The sequence below is a fragment of the Barbus barbus genome (assembly GCF_936440315.1).
Source record: "Barbus barbus genome assembly, chromosome: 19".
In the NCBI taxonomy this organism is placed as follows: Eukaryota; Metazoa; Chordata; class Actinopteri; order Cypriniformes; family Cyprinidae; genus Barbus; species Barbus barbus.
In genome coordinates this window covers 9,580,340-9,598,665 of record NC_136747.1, presented here as the reverse complement: position 1 = coordinate 9,598,665, position 18,326 = coordinate 9,580,340, and the positions used below count along the sequence as shown (strand labels likewise).

Below are 18,326 nucleotides of genomic sequence, written 5' to 3'. Positions count from 1 at the left end.
GCCTCGTGACGTAACGACGCCGTACGCTCTGCGTTACGTTCCCATGGCAAGATGGCGGCGTCCTGAGCAGAGAACACTTCTGTCCGATTTTCATGTTTATTTTGTGTGGGTAAGTGTTAACATTGACATAACTTGTGGATGTGATGGTTTGTATAATAATGCTGAAGTAAAGCTGGTGGCATATTGTGCAAACGAGGTGTTTTTGAATAGAACACTTCGGATCGCTCCAACACATGCCTTCAGCCATGCTTGAGCTGGACGGGAAGAAACAAATAAGTTACTTGTCGCGAGAATTAATTATTATTTTAATAAAACTTTTTGAAGTATGAGGTGTGGGGAGGTTTAACACAAAATTTTTGCTTGTGTTACTTTGTAAGTCACTCACAGATTAGTGTTGATTTCACGGATCTGATGTCAACATATTTGCGATGCATAATGTTTCAGACAGTACTCAGTTTTAGTGAAACATTTCGTACACAAACTTTTTATTTGCACTTGTGATTGCATTGTTGTGATTTTAAATCATTTGTGTGATCATTTTGCGTTTATGTAAATGCTTGTTCAACATTAGTTTTTTTCACTTGTCTTTAAATGTACATTGTGTTTTGAACTCTTAAAGAAATATTTTTGTCAAAATGTTTAAGATTATGTACACAAACATCACATTATGGTGCAATATGACCACTGTGCAGTACATATTTATTTGATATTTATTAAATTTCTTACATAGTCACAATTTGCACATACTTAATGTATACAATATCTATAAATATATTATATTTCCATGTCCACGTTCTCACAACAAATGTCGCCAACACTCAGAAAGTAAAAAAATTTAATTGTACAACTGAAAACAGATTTTTACTTAAAATAATAATAATTTTATAATAATAATAATAATAAAATTATATTTGAAACCTGGGATTTGATGCAGAAAACAAGATTTGAAATGTAACGAAAGAAAGAAAGAAAGAAAAATAACACTTTCAGTGACATTTCTTTTGTTTACTTTTTTCTAGTTAAGATTCTAGTCATTCAAAAACTTGGGGTCAGTAAAAAAAAAAAAAGAAACAGTGTAAATTTGCTGGCCACAAAAGTGAGTACACCCCTAAGTGAAAATGTCCACATTCGGACCAATTAGCCATTTTCTCTCCCTGGTGACTCGTTAGTGTTACAAGGTCTCAGGTGTGAAATTTGGTGTTATTGCTCTCGTTCTCTCATACTGGTCACTGGAAGTTCAACATGGCACCTCATGGCAAAGAACTCTCTGAGGATCTGAAAAAAAGAATTGTTGCTCTACATAAAGATGGCGTAGGCAATAAGAAGATTGCCAAGACCCTTAAACTGAGCTGCAGCACGGTGGCCAAGACCATACAGCGGTTTAACAGGACAGGTTCCACTCAAAACAGGCCTCGCCATAGTCGACCAATTGCTAAAGAAGCTGAGGGTAAAGGTGATGGACTGGCCAAGCATGTCTCCAGACGTACCCTATTGAGTATCTGTGGGGCATCATCAAATGGAAGGTGGAGGAGCGCAAGGTCTCTAACATCCACCAGCTCCATGATGTTGTCCAGTGGCAACCTGTGAAGCTCTGGTGAACTCCATGCACAAGAGGCTTAAGGCAGTGCTGGAAAATAATGATAGCCACACAAAATATTGACCCTTTGGGCCCAATTTGGATATTTTCACTTAGGGGTGTACTCTCTTTTGTGGCCAGCAGTGTAGACATTAATGGTTGTGTGTCGAGTTATTTTGATGGGACAGCAAATTTACACTGTTAGGCCTATACAAGCTGTACACTCACTACTTTACATTGTTACACTGTACATTGGAGGGATTTTGTCACTCACTCACTCCAAATCATTAAGGTTTCAAGGCTGACATTTGGCAACTCGAACCCTCAGCTCCCTCCACAGATTTTCTGTGGGATTAAGGCCTGGAGACTGGCTAGGCCACTCCAGGACCTTAATGTGCTTCTTCTTGAGCCACTCCTTTGTTGCCTTGGCCGTGTGTTTTGGGTCATTGTCATGCTGGAATACCCATCCATGAGCCATTTTCAATGCCCTGGTTGGCTTCAATGCCCTGGCCCTGACTGTACATGGCCCCGTCCATCGTCCCTTTGATGCAGTGCAGTTGTCCTGTCCCCTTAGCAGAAAAACACCCCCAAAGCATAATGTTTCCACCTCCATGTTTGACAGTGGGGATGGTGTTCTTGGGGTCGTAGGCAGCATTCCTCCTCCTCCAAACACAGCGAGTTGAGTTGATGCCAAAGAGCTTGATTTTGGTCTCACCTGACTACAACACTTTCACTCAGTTCTCCTCTGAATCATTCAGTTGTTCATTGGCAAACTTCAGATGGGCCTGTACATGTGCTTTCTTGAGTATAGGGACCTTGAGGGCGCTGCAGGATTTCAGTCCTTCACGGTGTTGTGTGATACTTATTGTTTTCTTGGTGGCTATTGTCCCAGCTGCCTTGAGATCATTGACAAGATCCTCCTGTGTAGTTCTGGGCTGATTCCTCACCGTTCTCACGATCACTGAAACTCCACGAGGTGAGATCTTGCATGGAGCCCCAGATCGAGGGAGATTCACAGTTATTTTGAGTTTCTTCCATTTGCGACTAATCACACCAACTGTTGTCACCTTCTCACCAAGCTGCTTGGCGATAGTCTTGTAGCCCATTCCAGCCTTGAGTAGGTCTACAATCTTGTCCCTGACATCCTTGGACAGCTCTTTGGTCTTGGCCATGGTGGAGAGTTTGGAATCTGATTGATAGATTGCTTCTGTGGGCACGTTGTAGCTGAGAGTAGGAGCACTCCCTTTAAGAGAGTGCTCCTAATCTCAGCTTCTTTCCTGTAAATTGCTGATTGATAGGGGATAAAATACCTGGTAACACTTTATTTTGATAGTCCACTTTAGACATTCTACTAACAGTAAGTATCTTTGCAACTACATGTCATTAGAGTATTAGTAAACTGTCTGCTTAATATCTGCTAACATTTTATTTTGATGGGTCCACAACATACTGAGTTTGAGAAACTTTGCGAGTATATGTCAACTTATTCTACTAACCCTAAACCTACCCTACTGAGAGTTAGTAGACGTAGTTGCAAATGAATGAGAATTAGTTGACATGTAGTTGACATGTAGTTACCAAAGTTACTTATAGTTAGTAGAATCTCTAAAGTGGACTATCGAAATAAAGTGTAACCAAATACTTATTTCACTCATTAAAATGCAAATCAATTTATAACTTTTTTGAAATGCGTTTTTCTGGATTTTTTGTTGTTATTCTGTCTCTCACTGTTCATGATTAGACTGATCATTTCTTTGCCAGTGGGCAAACGTGCAAAATCAGCAGGGGATCAAATAATTTTTCCCCTCACTATGTGTTTGTGTGTATATATATATATATCTCTAAAATAGAAAATGGTCAAAATTGAATACAAAAATTTCATGATTTTTTTATTTTATTCAGCAAAGATACATTCAATTGATCAAAAGTGACAGTATCTTTATATGAGTATTAAGTGACATGTATCATTTATAATGTTGCAAAATATTTTTAATCCAGATAAATGGTTATCTAAAATGGAAAATGGTGAAAATTTGATTATAATTTAATGTTAAAATGTTTTTATATATTTATAGTTGTAGTATTTCTGTGACAAATTCCTTGTGTTTCTGAGCAAGTAACAGCCCAGTGCTAAAATTTCAAAATGTTAAGAAGCATGGTTTAATGAGGATGATGTTAAAACATATGTAAAACATAAAACAAATAAAATAAATCACCTTCCACTAGCGCGCTTACACTACTTGTTGCTTTTCTCATTTCAGTTTTTAGAAAGAACATAAAGATGCCTGCAGTACTGATCCTCAGCAATGAGGTGGTCAAGATGAGGGCAGAGGTTAAAAGGGTGAAGGTGCTTCTCATCCGGAAACTCATCCGTCAGATCTCAGTTCTGGAGAAGAAGAAAGGAAGTGAGGCAGACTTGGAGAAGTTCCGCAGGCGAGTGGCCAGACTTAGGGAGGAGATCCATGAGCTGAAGACTATCACGCCTGACAGCGTCACCAAGGCCGCCCTACAGAAGGACATCAGCTTTGAGAAAGTGTGCCGGAATAAAGAGGCCAGCCTATCCGAACGAGCCATCGCCCGCATCGCCACACACCCACAGTTCAGCAAGAAAATCCTGAGCATAAAGGCAGCCATCAAAGCCTTCAAAGAAGAGAGAACAAATGCGTTAAAAGCAAAACAAGCAAAAAACAATGAAGAAAATGTCACATCGCTAGATCAGTCACAAGCAGACAGCGATGATGATGATTTGGGTTCAGAGAAGTCAAGCGATGAAGATGATGAGAAACTAAAAGAGGATGAGGGTGATAAAAAGACACATGAAGACAGGAAAGAGGAGATTGATGGTTCCACACAGAAGAGTCAGAAGACGAGTGTAGAGACGATAAATGAACAGACCAATCAGTGCCAGAAGGAAGAATCGCCAACAGTTGAGGTAAGTGTATTTGAGGTGGTGAAATTATTAGTCAAAACTATAATTCCATATTACTTCCCTAATAAAACACACTGTATCCAATTATACAGTAAAACAATGTTAAATAAATGTTTTACCCCAAAATTAATAAGCCTCATATTGTTCCAAACCCGTATGTTGTTATTTTGTCAGTGCAACACAAATTAAACATTTTTGAAGAATCTTTACGCAATCTTTTCTCGTCTCTTGAAGTCATATGATAGATTTGTGTGGAGAAGAGGCTGATAGTCAATACTCACTCGGCACGCTTTCAAATCAAATATTCCTCCATTACACGTTGTGTCAGGTTAGATGTGTATCTCAGAACCAAACGTCATTGGTGAAAACCATGCCAATAACGTTACTATAATACGGCACTACTATTATATATGTTGATAGATGAGTGCCGTTATCAAACTAATTAATTTTTAGTTGCCATGGCCAATTTCCATATCCACATTCCCTCAACAAAATGAGGCCAAAGTAAAAAATAAAATAAATAACCAGAAAGTGAGAAATTGTTAACCTGAAAATCAGTTTTTGCTTATATTTGAAACCTGAGATTTGCTGAAAACAAGATAAAATAAGAATAAAATTGTTCATGTTCACCTTTTTCTAGTTAAGAATAGTTTGTTCCAGATCAGTAAGATTTGTATTATTAGTAGTAGTACTTTTATTCATGAATATTTATTTTATTAATTAAATAGAAATCTATTTCTTATAGATGCTGTTTTTAAACCTTATAGTCATCAAAGAATGCTGAAAAAAATATCATGGTTTACCCCAAAATACCTAGCAGCACAACCATTCAACATTGATAATAATAAGAAATATTTATTGAGCAACAAATCGGTATATTACCATGATTTTTTAAGGATCATGTGACACTGAAGACTGGAGTAATGATGCTGAAAATTCAGCTTTACCATCACCGGAAAAAATTACATTTTAAAATGCATTCATATAGAAAACTGTTTTCATTAAATAAATGCAGCCTTGGTGAACAAAGGGACAAACTGAATGGTAATGTATGTGATCATTCTCATTCATAGGATACACCGGATTTAAGTATCTTTTCAACATGCTTAAGCCGCTACAATGTCAGAGCCTTAGATTAAGGTTAAACAATTATTATGATGCAGATAAAATTATATGCACCGTGCAGATGAGAACCTTCACAAAAAAAATGTTGCAGCTGCTGTCTATAAAATAAATAATTGCTGGACAGATTCTCTCTGCTGTACTGAAATCATACAGATCCGTGACCCCAAAACTGAGGTACATACTTCAGAAATTCAATTTTGTGTTCATATGGAATACAACAGAATACAGGTTTGGAATGAAGATGATTAAATCATGAAAGAATGTTTATTTATAGATGAATTATTCCATTGAAACTACTCTTTGCATGAAGGTTATTCTGAAATAAATGCCTCTTACAGGAATCATCTGAAACAGTGGGCATCCCAGAGGAGGTGATCAGGATGAGGAAGGAAGTGAAGAGGACGAGGGTGCTGATCATCAGTAAAATGGCAGAGCAAGTGGCTTCTCTGAAGAAGAAGAAAGGTCAGGAATCAGAGGTGAAGGAAAGCCAAGAGAAAGCAGCAGAAATCATAAATGAAATCAAGGCTTTAAGGAGCCTTAAACTGGATCAGGTGACCGTGACTGCACTTCAGGAGAATGTTGACCTTGAGAAGGATTTGCAGGACCCTCAGGCAAGCCCAGTGGACCGAGCCATTGCACATATCGCCACACATTCCCGCTTCATCAACAAGCTCCAGAAGGTCAAAGAAGCCATCAAAGAAGAAAGAGGTAAGGCTGCTGAAGCTGAGCAGAAGAAGACTGACAAACTGGATACGGTGCAGTCCAAGAATGAAGATGAGGAACCGGAGGAGGAAGATGAGGAATCGGAAGAGGAACCGAAGGAGGAAGACGAGGAACCAGAGGATGACCATAACAGTGTTCACGGTGAAAACGATGGCGATGTGATAGAGGAAAAATTGAACCGTCCTACCACTCAGATCCATAAGGCTAGTATTGCAGAGCCAACAGAAAGTACAGACTCTGATCTTGTAAAGGTGCCACCTTCCGAGATCATCACAACATCTCCAGAAAAATCCAAAAGGGTTGAAGTTAAATTACAGAAAGCAGAGGCCATGGCTCCTAATGTCAAAAGTTATCCTGAAAAGTCTTCAACTGTAAGTAAGAAGAACATTGGTAAAGCAAGCAAAGAAATGGAGACCACCTTAAAGCCACACAAGAAAAAAGACCTACCTAAGACCAAGAGGGATGAGGCAGAAAAAGACGAAGAAGAGAGTGATTTATCAGATGAGGAGGAAGAGAAGGAATATTTCGACGACAGCACAGAGGAACGTTTCCATAAGCAGTCGTCTCAGTCTGAAGAGAGTGATGATGATGAGTTCTTTTTGGGCAAAGTTAGCAAATTCAAGAAGCGGAAAAGTAACCAAAATAAAGTCGAGGAGAAAAAGAGTGATCTTCAAAAAACTGACAAGGAGGCCATCAGCAAACCCCATGAGACGAACCGTGGTAAATTACAGTCTGTGTTTTGCTCGGCGTTGTCCAAATCTAGCGTGTCCTCTCAGAAAGCAAAGTTTGGCTCTCACAGTGACGGCCTAAGACCTTCTCGATTCCAGAACCAGAGGAAAGGTCCTGAGGGTAGGATGAAAGCATCTCAATATAAAGGCCACGACCTTGGCTCTGACAGGAGGATGGGTCCATTCAAACCCAACAGACAGGCTTTTAAAGTTGCTGAACAAAAGCAAGCGGGACCTTCAGGGGCAGGGAGGGGAAGGCCACAGTTTGAGCAGAAGCGGAATCCCAGAGGTCCACCTGGCAGGATGTCAGACCCACCCCAGCAGTCCCTTCATCCCTCATGGGAGGCCAGCAGGAAGAGAAAGGAACAGCAGGCACAAATCACAGTGTTCCAAGGGAAAAAGATCAGATTTGATGATGATTAAGAAAAGACTGCTCAAATTCATTTGATGCATTTATATTTTAAAACATAAAAAAAAAATCTTCCCGTTAAACTATTTACTGTGAATTTGTATTAAAACACAGATGTAAAACAGTTGTTCTTTGTTTCCTGTTCAAAGCCATTGTGAATTTCCCATTATGTGTAATGCATATCTCAGATAAAACTGTGTATAAGTTTTTCATTGCTTTTTAATTATTTGTTTTTCACCACACAGTTGCAGTTTTTCAGTTGCACAATTAAAGACTTCCAAGGTCTCATAAGCATTGTTCATATTAACCTTATAGCAATGCCAATTGGATTACAATACCCCCCCCCCCCCCCCCCCCCCCCAAACAACCCCCATATTTTGATTTTAAAGTTTAATTAATAGTAATTTTGGAGTGTTTTTGTCAATATATCTGTTTAATTATTACGCTTATCTCAATTGTCAGTAATTGTATTACAACAAATGCTGCCTTGCCAAGTAACTGAATTAAAATGACGTTTTTTCATTTAATCTTTATTTAAATTAACAAATAGTTTCTAATTTTGTTATTTCATTTGGTTGTGGGTAACAAATACTCTCAAATCCTTTTTTTAAACACATTTTATGAGCTTCTTTGGATTTATGTACGTTTTGTTTCATGTTTACGTTTACGCGTCTGTTAAATTCATTTTTCAGTTTATAAAGATAGCCTATGTAGTGCACTAAGAATGTGTCGGATATCTAACGCCCCCTAGAGGACAAACCGGTGTATTAAAAAAATCCGCCATCGTGGGTTTTCATTGGCTCCACTATACCTACACGTCAGCACTTGAGGGCGGAAAACAGAACGGTGCTGGCGAATGATTTCGCATATGCAAATCCGTTTCAAATATTTCCCGGGAAATCTGAGTTTCGCGGGAGGACCTTTCGCGCGTAAACCTCATCCCCTACTTCATTGTCCGCTTCCTGGAGCCATTTTTCGCTCCGACGAGAGGGAGTTTGCATCGCATTTTAATCGCTTACATCGGGTGTTTTAGACTTTAGCGATTTCACTCATATTACAGCAATGCATTCCTAACACTGTGCGCTTTCATCATTTATGATTATTTTATATCCACTCGCTCGGATTTGAGAGAAAACGAGCCTCAAAGCACAAGTGGGACAAAGGGAACCTGCGCCTCTTAGGATCATGAGAAAGGGGGGTTCCTCGGTCCCAGGACAAATAATGTTAACGGGGGTTGTTAGAGGTGAACAACACGGTGTTTTTAGTGCGGTTTCCGATCGACGGTGTGCAGCTTATTCCAGTGCAGCCCGAATACAAATAAACACACCGCCGTCCACTAATAATGTCTGTGTGCCCGAGGCTTCTGCTGACAGTTTGTACACAACTCCTCTACAAGGAGCGACACATGGGACAGGACTGCGACCCACACTAGGACGACCACCGGTAAGTGCCTGCTGTAATTCTGTGTCTAAGTGTTGCACATTCAATCCTGTAAATGTTAAGTCGTTAGGCTAAGTCCACTTAGCCTACTTCTGCTGTCATCATGGCTACTGCTAGAGCTGCTTTATGTGCATTCAGTGTCTGGAGTAGGCAGGTTTAATGTGCAAACGAATCGGAACGTTTTAGATACTTAACTAATTAAGACCTTTATTGAATGTCCACCAAAAATGCGTAATGACGCATAATGACTGTTTACCACAAACAGACAGTGCATATTTCCGCAATGTAGTCCCTGCTGTTTCTATGATTTAACTTTAACTGTTTGGACAATAAGACTGTAACCGTATGAGACCAGATGCTTTAATGCATGGTCGATTTTAAACTAAAAATAACAATGGTGTAGTATTTGTAACTCGGTTGGTTGTCCAGTTGCACGCCTTTTAAAGTTTTCTTCGAAAGCTTGAGGGTTGCTGCTGTAAATCGCATTATATAGATGGGTCTGAGATGATGTGACGTGTAATATCGATTAGATATGGTCTAATATAAGTCTAAGTGTCTACTTAACTCGCAAAAGCTTGAATTAGTGGAGTCTAGGCCCTGGTTTGTGTTCTTATGATGGGGGATGGAGTCATTTCTGAGCTCGCGGACTCTGTGCTAAGCCAAATGCTTTGCTAACTGTTGTTTTTATCGTTATTTACTGCAAAAACTCCTGACTGGCATCTGTTTAGGAAGTCATTTGGTGTACTTGAGGTCGATGGTTTTCATATTACCCAAACTTAAACGGCTTATCAAGAGATCAAACTTTTGTTTTGTAGTGTTCAGGACATGAAACAATACAGCGATTATAACCACTTCAGACTTAACAAGATTTAGATGGTTTCATTTTAAAAATGACAAATGTAAAACCCAAGTGAATTGCAAGTGAAAAAAAGGTAGGAATAGCAGGTGGTGATGAATGAAGGAACTAAGAATTGTCATACAAGATTAATTCAGGTTATATTGTGAATATTAAGCATAAACCATAAAATTGTGAGGCTAAATATACAACTACGAGCATTCTAATGTTAATGTAATGTTGATATTAAAAAAGTTGCCCATTTTGAGACTTTAGAGGAGGTGTTTATAAAAATATATGAAATTTAGGCTTACTATTTTTCTTTGTGAGTGTTAATCTTTCCCTGCAAAATGTAAAGGTTTACAGTAATCTATTGTCTCATTTGTATAGAGATGTACCAAGTTATAATTTAACATGTAGGACCTTAAATCCGATTTTAAGATCAAAATGTTTTTTTTTTTTTTTTTTTTTTTTTTTTTTACCCCAAATACAAAAACATGCATTTTATGTATACAGTTACACAAGCTGCAATGCATGTATGCATTTGTGCAGCACTTTAAAAGTGCACTTCCTATGACATCAAAGTGTATTTCCTATTTAACATGTTATGATGACAGCAGGGTTTTTGCAAGATGCAAAATGCAAAAAATAGATCTCGACAGCATCTATAATTATCTCGGGGTCAGTGATACTTTAAGTTTCTCAGTGGTCACTGAGTTTAAGGCTTTGGTAATGGAGGATAGCCATTTTGCTTCCCCCTGCTCCAAGTGTGTTGACTTTGTCTTTTATTATTAGGTAAAACGTATATCTGCTGTGAGATGAGTCCAGAATGGTTTGCAAAAAAATGCACATTTAGGCAATTACAAGGTGTTACTCTTGATAAATGTACTTTTTAATTGCCGCAGACAATATATTGGCAGATTTTGTGATTTATTACCCAATAACTTTGCCAACTTTTCCAAATAACGTAAGTGTTGGGTTCAATCCACGTGGATATTTCTATGACTAATGCACACGTTCTGTTCTTAAAATTAGGACATTGACTAGTCTAAATGTTGCATAAAATGGGATTTTTAGCTTTTCTGTGCATTTCAATTGTGTAGTGCTTGTATATGTAATCCAGTAACCCTGAAAGATTGGATCACCTTTCATATTTTATTTTCTTGAAACAGGCTAAAAGGAGACTGGAGCTGGACGTCACAGACCACCAGTACAGCGAGCCAGCTAAAACCCTTCGGAGTCGCAAAGGAGCTCTTAAACTGAAGGTTCCCAAAGGTATAAAGTTAATTCTGTCATTCCACAGATTTGCTGATGTGATGAGTGTGTAGAGCCACCTAATATTAAGTTATACCATCTAATTGCATCACAAACCAGCCCTCCTTTATTCTGCTGCAGAGTTATGAATGATTAAATGACCTCTTACATTTCAGCTCCCAAAACCCCACCGGAGAAGACCCGATACGACACATCCTTGGGATTCTTGACTAAAAAGTTCTGTCAACTGCTGGCGCAGTCCTCCGATGGAGTGCTGGATCTCAATAAAGCCGCCATTGTGCTCAACGTCCAGAAAAGACGTCTGTATGACATCACCAATGTGCTGGAGGGGGTGCGCCTCATCAAGAAGAAGTCAAAGAACAACATACAATGGCTGTGAGTTACTTAAGTGTGGTTTGCGTCAAGCAACGCTGATTATTTTGGACGTTTAGTATATTTGAGCTCTGAGTTTAGATTTAAAGGGTTTTAAGAGTTGACTTGTTCTTTGCTGTTTGCAGGGGCTCCAGTTTGCCGTCAGAGGGTGGCCTTCCATGTCCAGCCGTACAGAGTCAAAGCCTGGCCAGAGAGATGCTGGCGCTCACTCAGGAGGAGAGACGCCTGGATGAGCTCATTCAGACCTGCACACGTAACGTCCAGCAGATGACTGAAGAGATACACAGTCAGAAATATCCTTTATTGGCACTCAGTTGTACTTTCTCAAGTGTGTAATGGCCACTGAAGATCAGAAAATGAGAGCACTGGCAGGAATTAAAGTAATTCCCAGTTTTGTCCTTAACCTTTCTCACATATGCCTATGTGACCTATCAGGACATCCGAAGAATAAAGAGCCTAAAAGACCAAACCGTCATAGTGGTTAAAGCTCCATCTGAAACAAAGTTGGAGGTGCCTGACCCAAAGGAGGTAAACAAATTTAAGTTTTAATTTATGCATATTAAGGCGATTCACATCAAGAATGAGAACTACGGAGGACCAACAAGTTGAGGACTATTTTCTACAATTTGAAATCTTAACTGTATTTTGCCGCGTTACATTAGACAACTACTCGAAAGCCTTGTTGGTAGCAATTTTAAATGCTGCAACAAAATGACTGTTTTTAAATGCAGAACTATAAAGGTCCTTTTACTGCTCTGATTGAAGTCACAATCTTTAAAGGGATAGTTCACCCAAAAATGAAAATTACCCTTATGATTTACTCTCCCTCAAGCCATTCTAGGTGTATATGACTTTTCAGCCGAGTACAATTGGAATTATATTAAATGTTCTGGACCGCGTTTCCCAAAAGCATCGTAAGCTTAAGTACATCAAAACAATGGAGCTACGATCAACTTAGGCTTACGATGATTTTGGGAAGGCTCCTCCAAGCTTTATAATGACAGTGAATGGCTGTTGAGGTTTTGAAGTCCAATAAAGTGCATCCATCCATCACACAAATTGCTCCACATGGCTCACTTTTGTACGCACAAACTAAGAAAAGTAAAACCAAACTTTAATGTGGCAATAATTAAGACCAAACTGAACATGGTGTGTGTTTATGGTCCATGTTGGCAATGTTGTCTCGGCAGGGGTGGGCGTGTTGGAGGTGGGGCTTGGGTAGATGATATTATCGGATATCACGATATTTAAGGAGATTTTCCTTTGCTGTAAACAAAACTTAGCTCTCAGGAGACTAGCATATTCTCCCCAGAACATATGCTACATGTATGTCCTAATCATCTGCTGGAACGCCACGTACGATAGTTAGCGGAAAGTCATATGACGCATACATCTAGGATCGCTTGAGGGTGAGTAAATCGTGGGGTAATTTAATTTTTTTTTTTGGGGTGAACTATCCCTTTAAGTACAACACCGTAAATGTCCCCAATATTCTTTCATTTACATTTATGCATTTGCATTCAAGGTACACATTTACATTTATATCGGTTCTTTCTTTACTTGAGTATCGAACCCACAACCTTTGTCTTGCTAGCACCTGTTCTACTGATTTAGTTACAAGAAAGCAAAAATAATTAGTGAAATTGTACAGTACATGAGCGTGATGTCAATTCAAACAAAATCTGGCCAAAACCAAGGTGTTTCAGTTTTGTCCTCAGCGCAAATTTTCCAGAAAGATTTACTTTGCCTGTTAAACCACTTCAAACTGTTATTGGTCCATGAATATTATGTAATAGGTGATTGTGCGTGGGGCTCTTGGATTCTTTAATGTGAAGCAGGTTTGGTTCTTCGATAATGGTCCATTGAGGTCAGACACAATAATAATAATAATAAAAAAAAAATATTCTGGGGTGATGAATAGGGATGATCATTGTTCCTGATTGGTCAAATATGCAAGTATGTCAAAATGCCCACTTTGACTTGCCAACAGCATTTACAAAAACACTCAATGTCACAGTTGGGAAAGAATTTAGATGTCAGTATATTGGATTTTTGCATTAGGTCTTAAAAGCCTGTTTTGAATGGTTGTTAATATTTTTATGTAGGGAAATAAAGCCGCGTTTTAACCAAATTTTGGACAATATTGAGTATCAATAAAATCCTAGCAGTGCATTCTCAGGCAAGAGAATATGAGGAGCCTTAACAGCTCTCTGCTGATTTTGAGTCAGACATGGCTGAAATGACTTAAGGTTGAGTGAAATGGATGTTAATTGAATAGCCACTCTAAAAAAACTGATCCACGGAGTGAGTGAACCATTTGTGGCATGAGTCAAACTCATTCAAGAGCCATTTTGACAGGTTAAAAACCCTCTTAATTTGAGTCATTCATTTACAAACTGTGGTTTAGATTTGTGTTGTCATGGTGAACCGGTAAATAACACAAAGTTGACTCATTTGACAAACGATGCTTGTTTTGATCACTTTTGATTTGTGTACGGACTTGTTCACTAAACTCAACATCCAATCAAAGTTCTCACTCTTACCGATGGCCCCGACACGGATTCAACATGCTGACATGTGGAACACATTAAAAAAAACTAGTTGAGCAAATGCTCGCCGACATCTGACTATTGGTGTGTCCCAGCCTTTACCGGATTTGCTGATGTTATTTTTTTAACTTTATTTAAACTGTGTAATTTTTATTTGACCAAGTGTATGGTGTGCCTCCAAGCTTTCTTTTGCTAATAAATCCTACGTTTCTTTATTTGGTTCCACGGTGTTTAATAATTCAGTTTTGTATACCCATTTAACCTTTTAAGTAATTGTTTTTATATTAAGCATAACCTATAGCGTGGTGTATTATTATCGCAAGTTATATCACTTATATATAGGTTAAGTGAGTTTGACCATTTGTATTTTGTTGCTTGAATTGCGTTCAAGAGGGAAACCGCAAATGAGCAAAACAAGCAATTGCTTCACAGCGAATTGCCTCTAATTTGTAAGTGAAAGTAAAATGCACTCGACCCTATCATCAAAAAAATCAAGAAGTGACAAAGTGGACAGAAGAGAATGTGTCTCACTTGTCTACTTGTGCTCAGGTTGACCAAAATGCTTCCTAATACGATTGGTGTAGACGGGGTAAAATAGTTACTTTGGATCTAGTAGAGGTAGCTCATTTAAGTGAAAGGGATTTGTATTTGTTCCATATAGTTAAAACTAATTTTTAATGTCCATTCAGAGTTTACAGGTCCACCTGAGTAGCTCCAAGGGTCCCATTGATGTTTTCCTCTGTACGGACGGTGGTGATTCCGGGAGCCTTCTGCAGAACGGCCTTGACGTGAATGGAAATCACCCTACGTTTCTCAAAGTCTCCCAAGGCAAGAGATTCTACAGCAACAATACCTTGGTCCTTCCAAAAAAGTTCTTTCAAGTATTTTTTTTTTTCCTGTTCTTTATCATTTCAGAAGCCGCTACGGATGGAATGGCTGATGGTGTGAAGATGAACGGCAGCTCTAACGGTGGCGTCAATGGTTATGGGCCCCTGACTGGAAGTGCCCCCATGTCACCCCTCAGTTCCTCCTTGTCTTCCATTCTCCAGCAGCCGGAGGAGTCCATCCCCTTCGTGCCGCTGTCTCCTGCTCTTCTCAACGATGAATACATGCTGGGTTTGGGTGATGAGCAGGGCATAAGCGATCTGTTTGACTCCTGTGACCTGGACACACTAGCACTGGATGACCTGCTCAGGATATGAGCGATCCCGGAGACCGACCAGACCCGTTTTCAAGTTAGTTGATGGGTGCTGCTTAGTTCTTGAATGAAATCTGGATTGGCGAGATTGAACTACAGACTGAATTTGATGAATTCTAAAAATTTTCCTTGTCACATTTGACATTGACAGTTTACACTTGGATCTTACTGCTACGGGATCCAAGGTGTCTGTTGTCTGATACTGTACAGATGGGTTTCTGTATCCTGATAATGTTGTTTTAAGGTTATTTTTAGTGTGGTGAATTGCATGAGCTGTGTGATTTGTCTATGAACTTTGTCATACTGGTTTTCCTGATGGCACATCTACAAATAATGCCGAAAGGTCACAATTTCTTCAAAATGGAGTATTCCTCTACTCTCAATGTGGACGTTTCTGTCCATTTGAGAATCCCTTGCTTGCTTTTTTGGGGAAAAGGAAACCTCTCCGCATCATAGGCTAGCTGAGTATCAAAGAAGATCAGAGTTGTTTGTTTATTGAATGATCCAAAGTAGGGCTGGGTATCGAGTTCGATACTTTTTAGGCACCGACCGAATTGTCTCGATACCACCGAGTATCGAAAAACGTCTTGACGTTCGGTACCAAATTTCGATACCTAAGGTGTTAATCTCATCACCGTCAGTGAGCCAATAATCCTGCAGCACTAGGTGTGTTTGACTAGAAGTGATGCGGTGCTGATTGATCAGTGTTTGACATCCGCAAGAGCGTTTCGAAAGCGCAAGGAGCAGTCTGCTCTCTATCTCGCGCGGTTTGTTTATTATACACAGACTGAAGCTCGCGTCTGCCGCCTAACTAAATGAGGACATAAACGCATGAACAACATCTCCAGAACTGCTGCAAGAGTCAATTAATGAGCATTTTACCGTTTGATTCGAGTAAAACTAACGTCATATCATATACACACAGAACTGTAAAGGTATTCCCGGAAACCCGTCAAAATAAAAGTTCGGTTTAACTCTGAAGACACTGCGGCAGAAATAAATTAATATTGTTCAGCGGACAGTACATACTGCTACTACTGGGCTACTATTAAAATTAAGACTTTATTTTTTTATTTTTTTTTAGTAATGATCACACAACAGTTATTCATTTTTTTTTATTTTAATAGTAAACCCCCTTTGTTTGCCAAAATAAATAAACTTTTTGATTTTCAATAATTTAAAAGAAAAATAAAATTAATGTTTTATGTCTTCATTTGAAAACCAGATACAGAACACAGAATTTCTGAGGAAAAATAAAACATTTCATAAGGCTATTTTAAGAATAAATTTAAATAGTTGTTTTTATGCATTCAAATAATTAGACATACTACACCAGAATTTAATAACAATAAAACATATGGTGAAACAAAATAAAACACCCACTTATGAAAGTGGATGAAGATTTTAAATTTCTTGACGTCTTTAACAACCTAGAAATGATGATGTTTTAAAATGAACACGCACTAATGTAAACGTAGCCTAACAGATGTGTAAACTGAAAACAATTTGAACCTTATTAAAATTATTTATTTATTGTGTTGGATATATTTTGTTCCTTTGTGCAGTGGCTCAGGAGATGAGGCTTTGAGTCTGTATAAATATCAACATTAAAAAAGTTTTTTGAGAATGTAATCTTATTAAAATTGATTTCATAAAACTGGTATCGAACTCAAGGTATCGATATCGAAAATTTTTGAACGATACCCAGCCCTAATCCAAAGTGCATTTGGTGCTCCTTCATTTAGTATGCTTTTTGCCAGTGTTCAGCATCTCGGGGCACAGATCAAGGAGCGAGTGCTTTGTGTGGTGATCTAGTGATCTCTGGGTAAAATCAAATCTGTTTTCCTGAGCTGCGAGTGTCTTATCCCTTTTGTTACCAAATGATTTTGTGCAAAGAAATGACAATGTTGATTCATTTCAGTGCGATTCATTGTGTAAACAATGTAATGATTCTGCGTGTTCCGGTACTACAGTTTTGGCTAATGTATTAAACTTTAGATTGGAAAGTGAACTTTGGATACGACCTTAGTCCCCCTCAATGTTGAATGTATTTCAGTATCTGGATTGCACTGAAGACTGAAGTCTTACGAGGCCATCATGGACGTCTGTGGCATAAATCACCACATGATTATGAAACATTTAGTGTCCCACGGAGAATAGCATTTTTTTTATTTTGTTTTGGTAGCTCTTAATTCCCCAGCATTATTTCTCCTCCTTTATTTTATTTAAATTTTATTCCCCCCACATCTTCTGGAAAAGCCTCATTACATGCTTAGAAACAGGCCACTGTTCGAATACCTTTTTCAATCTTTAAGCCTGCAAATTAGACTGCCGATCTGCTACTTTAGTTGTATTTTCTGTAACCTTTTTAGGAGAGTTCAATTGTTGAATACTTCAAATGTGAAGTAACTTGTTAATGCAGTTTTTGCTGTGGTGAAAGTAAATTTATGGTACATAATTTTGGATTAGTGCTAATGCTCACTAGTTCTCTTGATTCTGCATTGGAATGAGGGTGTTGGTCATGTATGCAGCCATATTGCATAGAAAATGTTATAATTAATCACCAGTATGTAGGCCTATTCTATTCTACTGTGCAGTTTGATTTACTCAAATGTAGATTTTGATTTAATTATTATTTTTTTAACAATTAAGAGGCAGTTTTGTGTGCCAATGTGTGTGAAAATGTGAAGTTTTATGTGGATTGTAAACTGCGCATCACTTGTTTGCAAATTGTTTTTAATAAAGTTATGACTTTCTGCATATTCCGCCCTGCTGATTTTGTGTATCGCTGTATTGTATCACTTAAGCAATGATTTCAGTTTATATAACCAGTTCTATGTAAATTCTGTTGGTGCTAAACATCAATCATTCAGAATTTGTTCGTTCTGAGGAGATGGATATATATATATATATATTCATCTATTGGTTCTTGTGAGAAATACTCAAATCCTCAATGTTACCAAAAGATAAAAATGAAAGCAACAAGATGTTGCCTATAGTTTGACCAGTTTTGCATGTAGGATATACTGTGCTGCTTTAAGTTTTATGATATTAATAAGATATTAGACATGTGAATCAAATTACAAATGATATTGTCAGGATGTTTGGTATTAACCGAGAAGAAAATGTCTGTCATGAGGGTGAAAAAAAGAAAGTCTAGTGAACCA

General features: G+C 38.4%; 2 protein-coding genes across 2 annotated transcripts; both read left to right on the top strand.

The window, feature by feature from the left end:
- The first annotated feature begins 20 nt into the window (after positions 1-20).
- On the top strand, positions 21-7,695 carry LOC306885287 (uncharacterized protein). The gene is made up of 3 exons (XM_079441713.1): positions 21-109; positions 3,838-4,508; positions 5,969-7,695. The coding sequence occupies exons 2-3, from the start codon at positions 3,858-3,860 to the stop codon at positions 7,502-7,504; spliced, it is 2,187 nt and encodes a 728-aa protein (XP_079297839.1). The 5' UTR covers positions 21-109; positions 3,838-3,857; the 3' UTR covers positions 7,505-7,695.
- Positions 7,696-8,675: 980 nt separating this feature from the next.
- Positions 8,676-17,918, top strand: LOC306885286 (transcription factor E2F3-like; the record flags this gene model as incomplete). The annotated part of the gene is made up of 7 exons (XM_079441712.1): positions 8,676-8,933; positions 10,938-11,040; positions 11,196-11,415; positions 11,538-11,698; positions 11,804-11,940; positions 14,651-14,789; positions 14,877-17,918. The coding sequence occupies 7 exons, from the start codon at positions 8,676-8,678 to the stop codon at positions 15,161-15,163; spliced, it is 1,305 nt and encodes a 434-aa protein (XP_079297838.1). The 3' UTR covers positions 15,164-17,918.
- Between the last annotated feature and the right edge of the window lie 408 nt (positions 17,919-18,326).

Coding starts and splice junctions, on each gene's coding strand:
- LOC306885287 (XM_079441713.1), top strand. CDS start 3,858: ATGCCTGCAGTACTGATCCTCAGCAATGAGGTGGTCAAGATGAGGGCA. Junction 4,509..5,968: donor AAGAATCGCCAACAGTTGAG/GTAAGTGTATTT, acceptor TGCCTCTTACAG/GAATCATCTGAAACAGTGGG.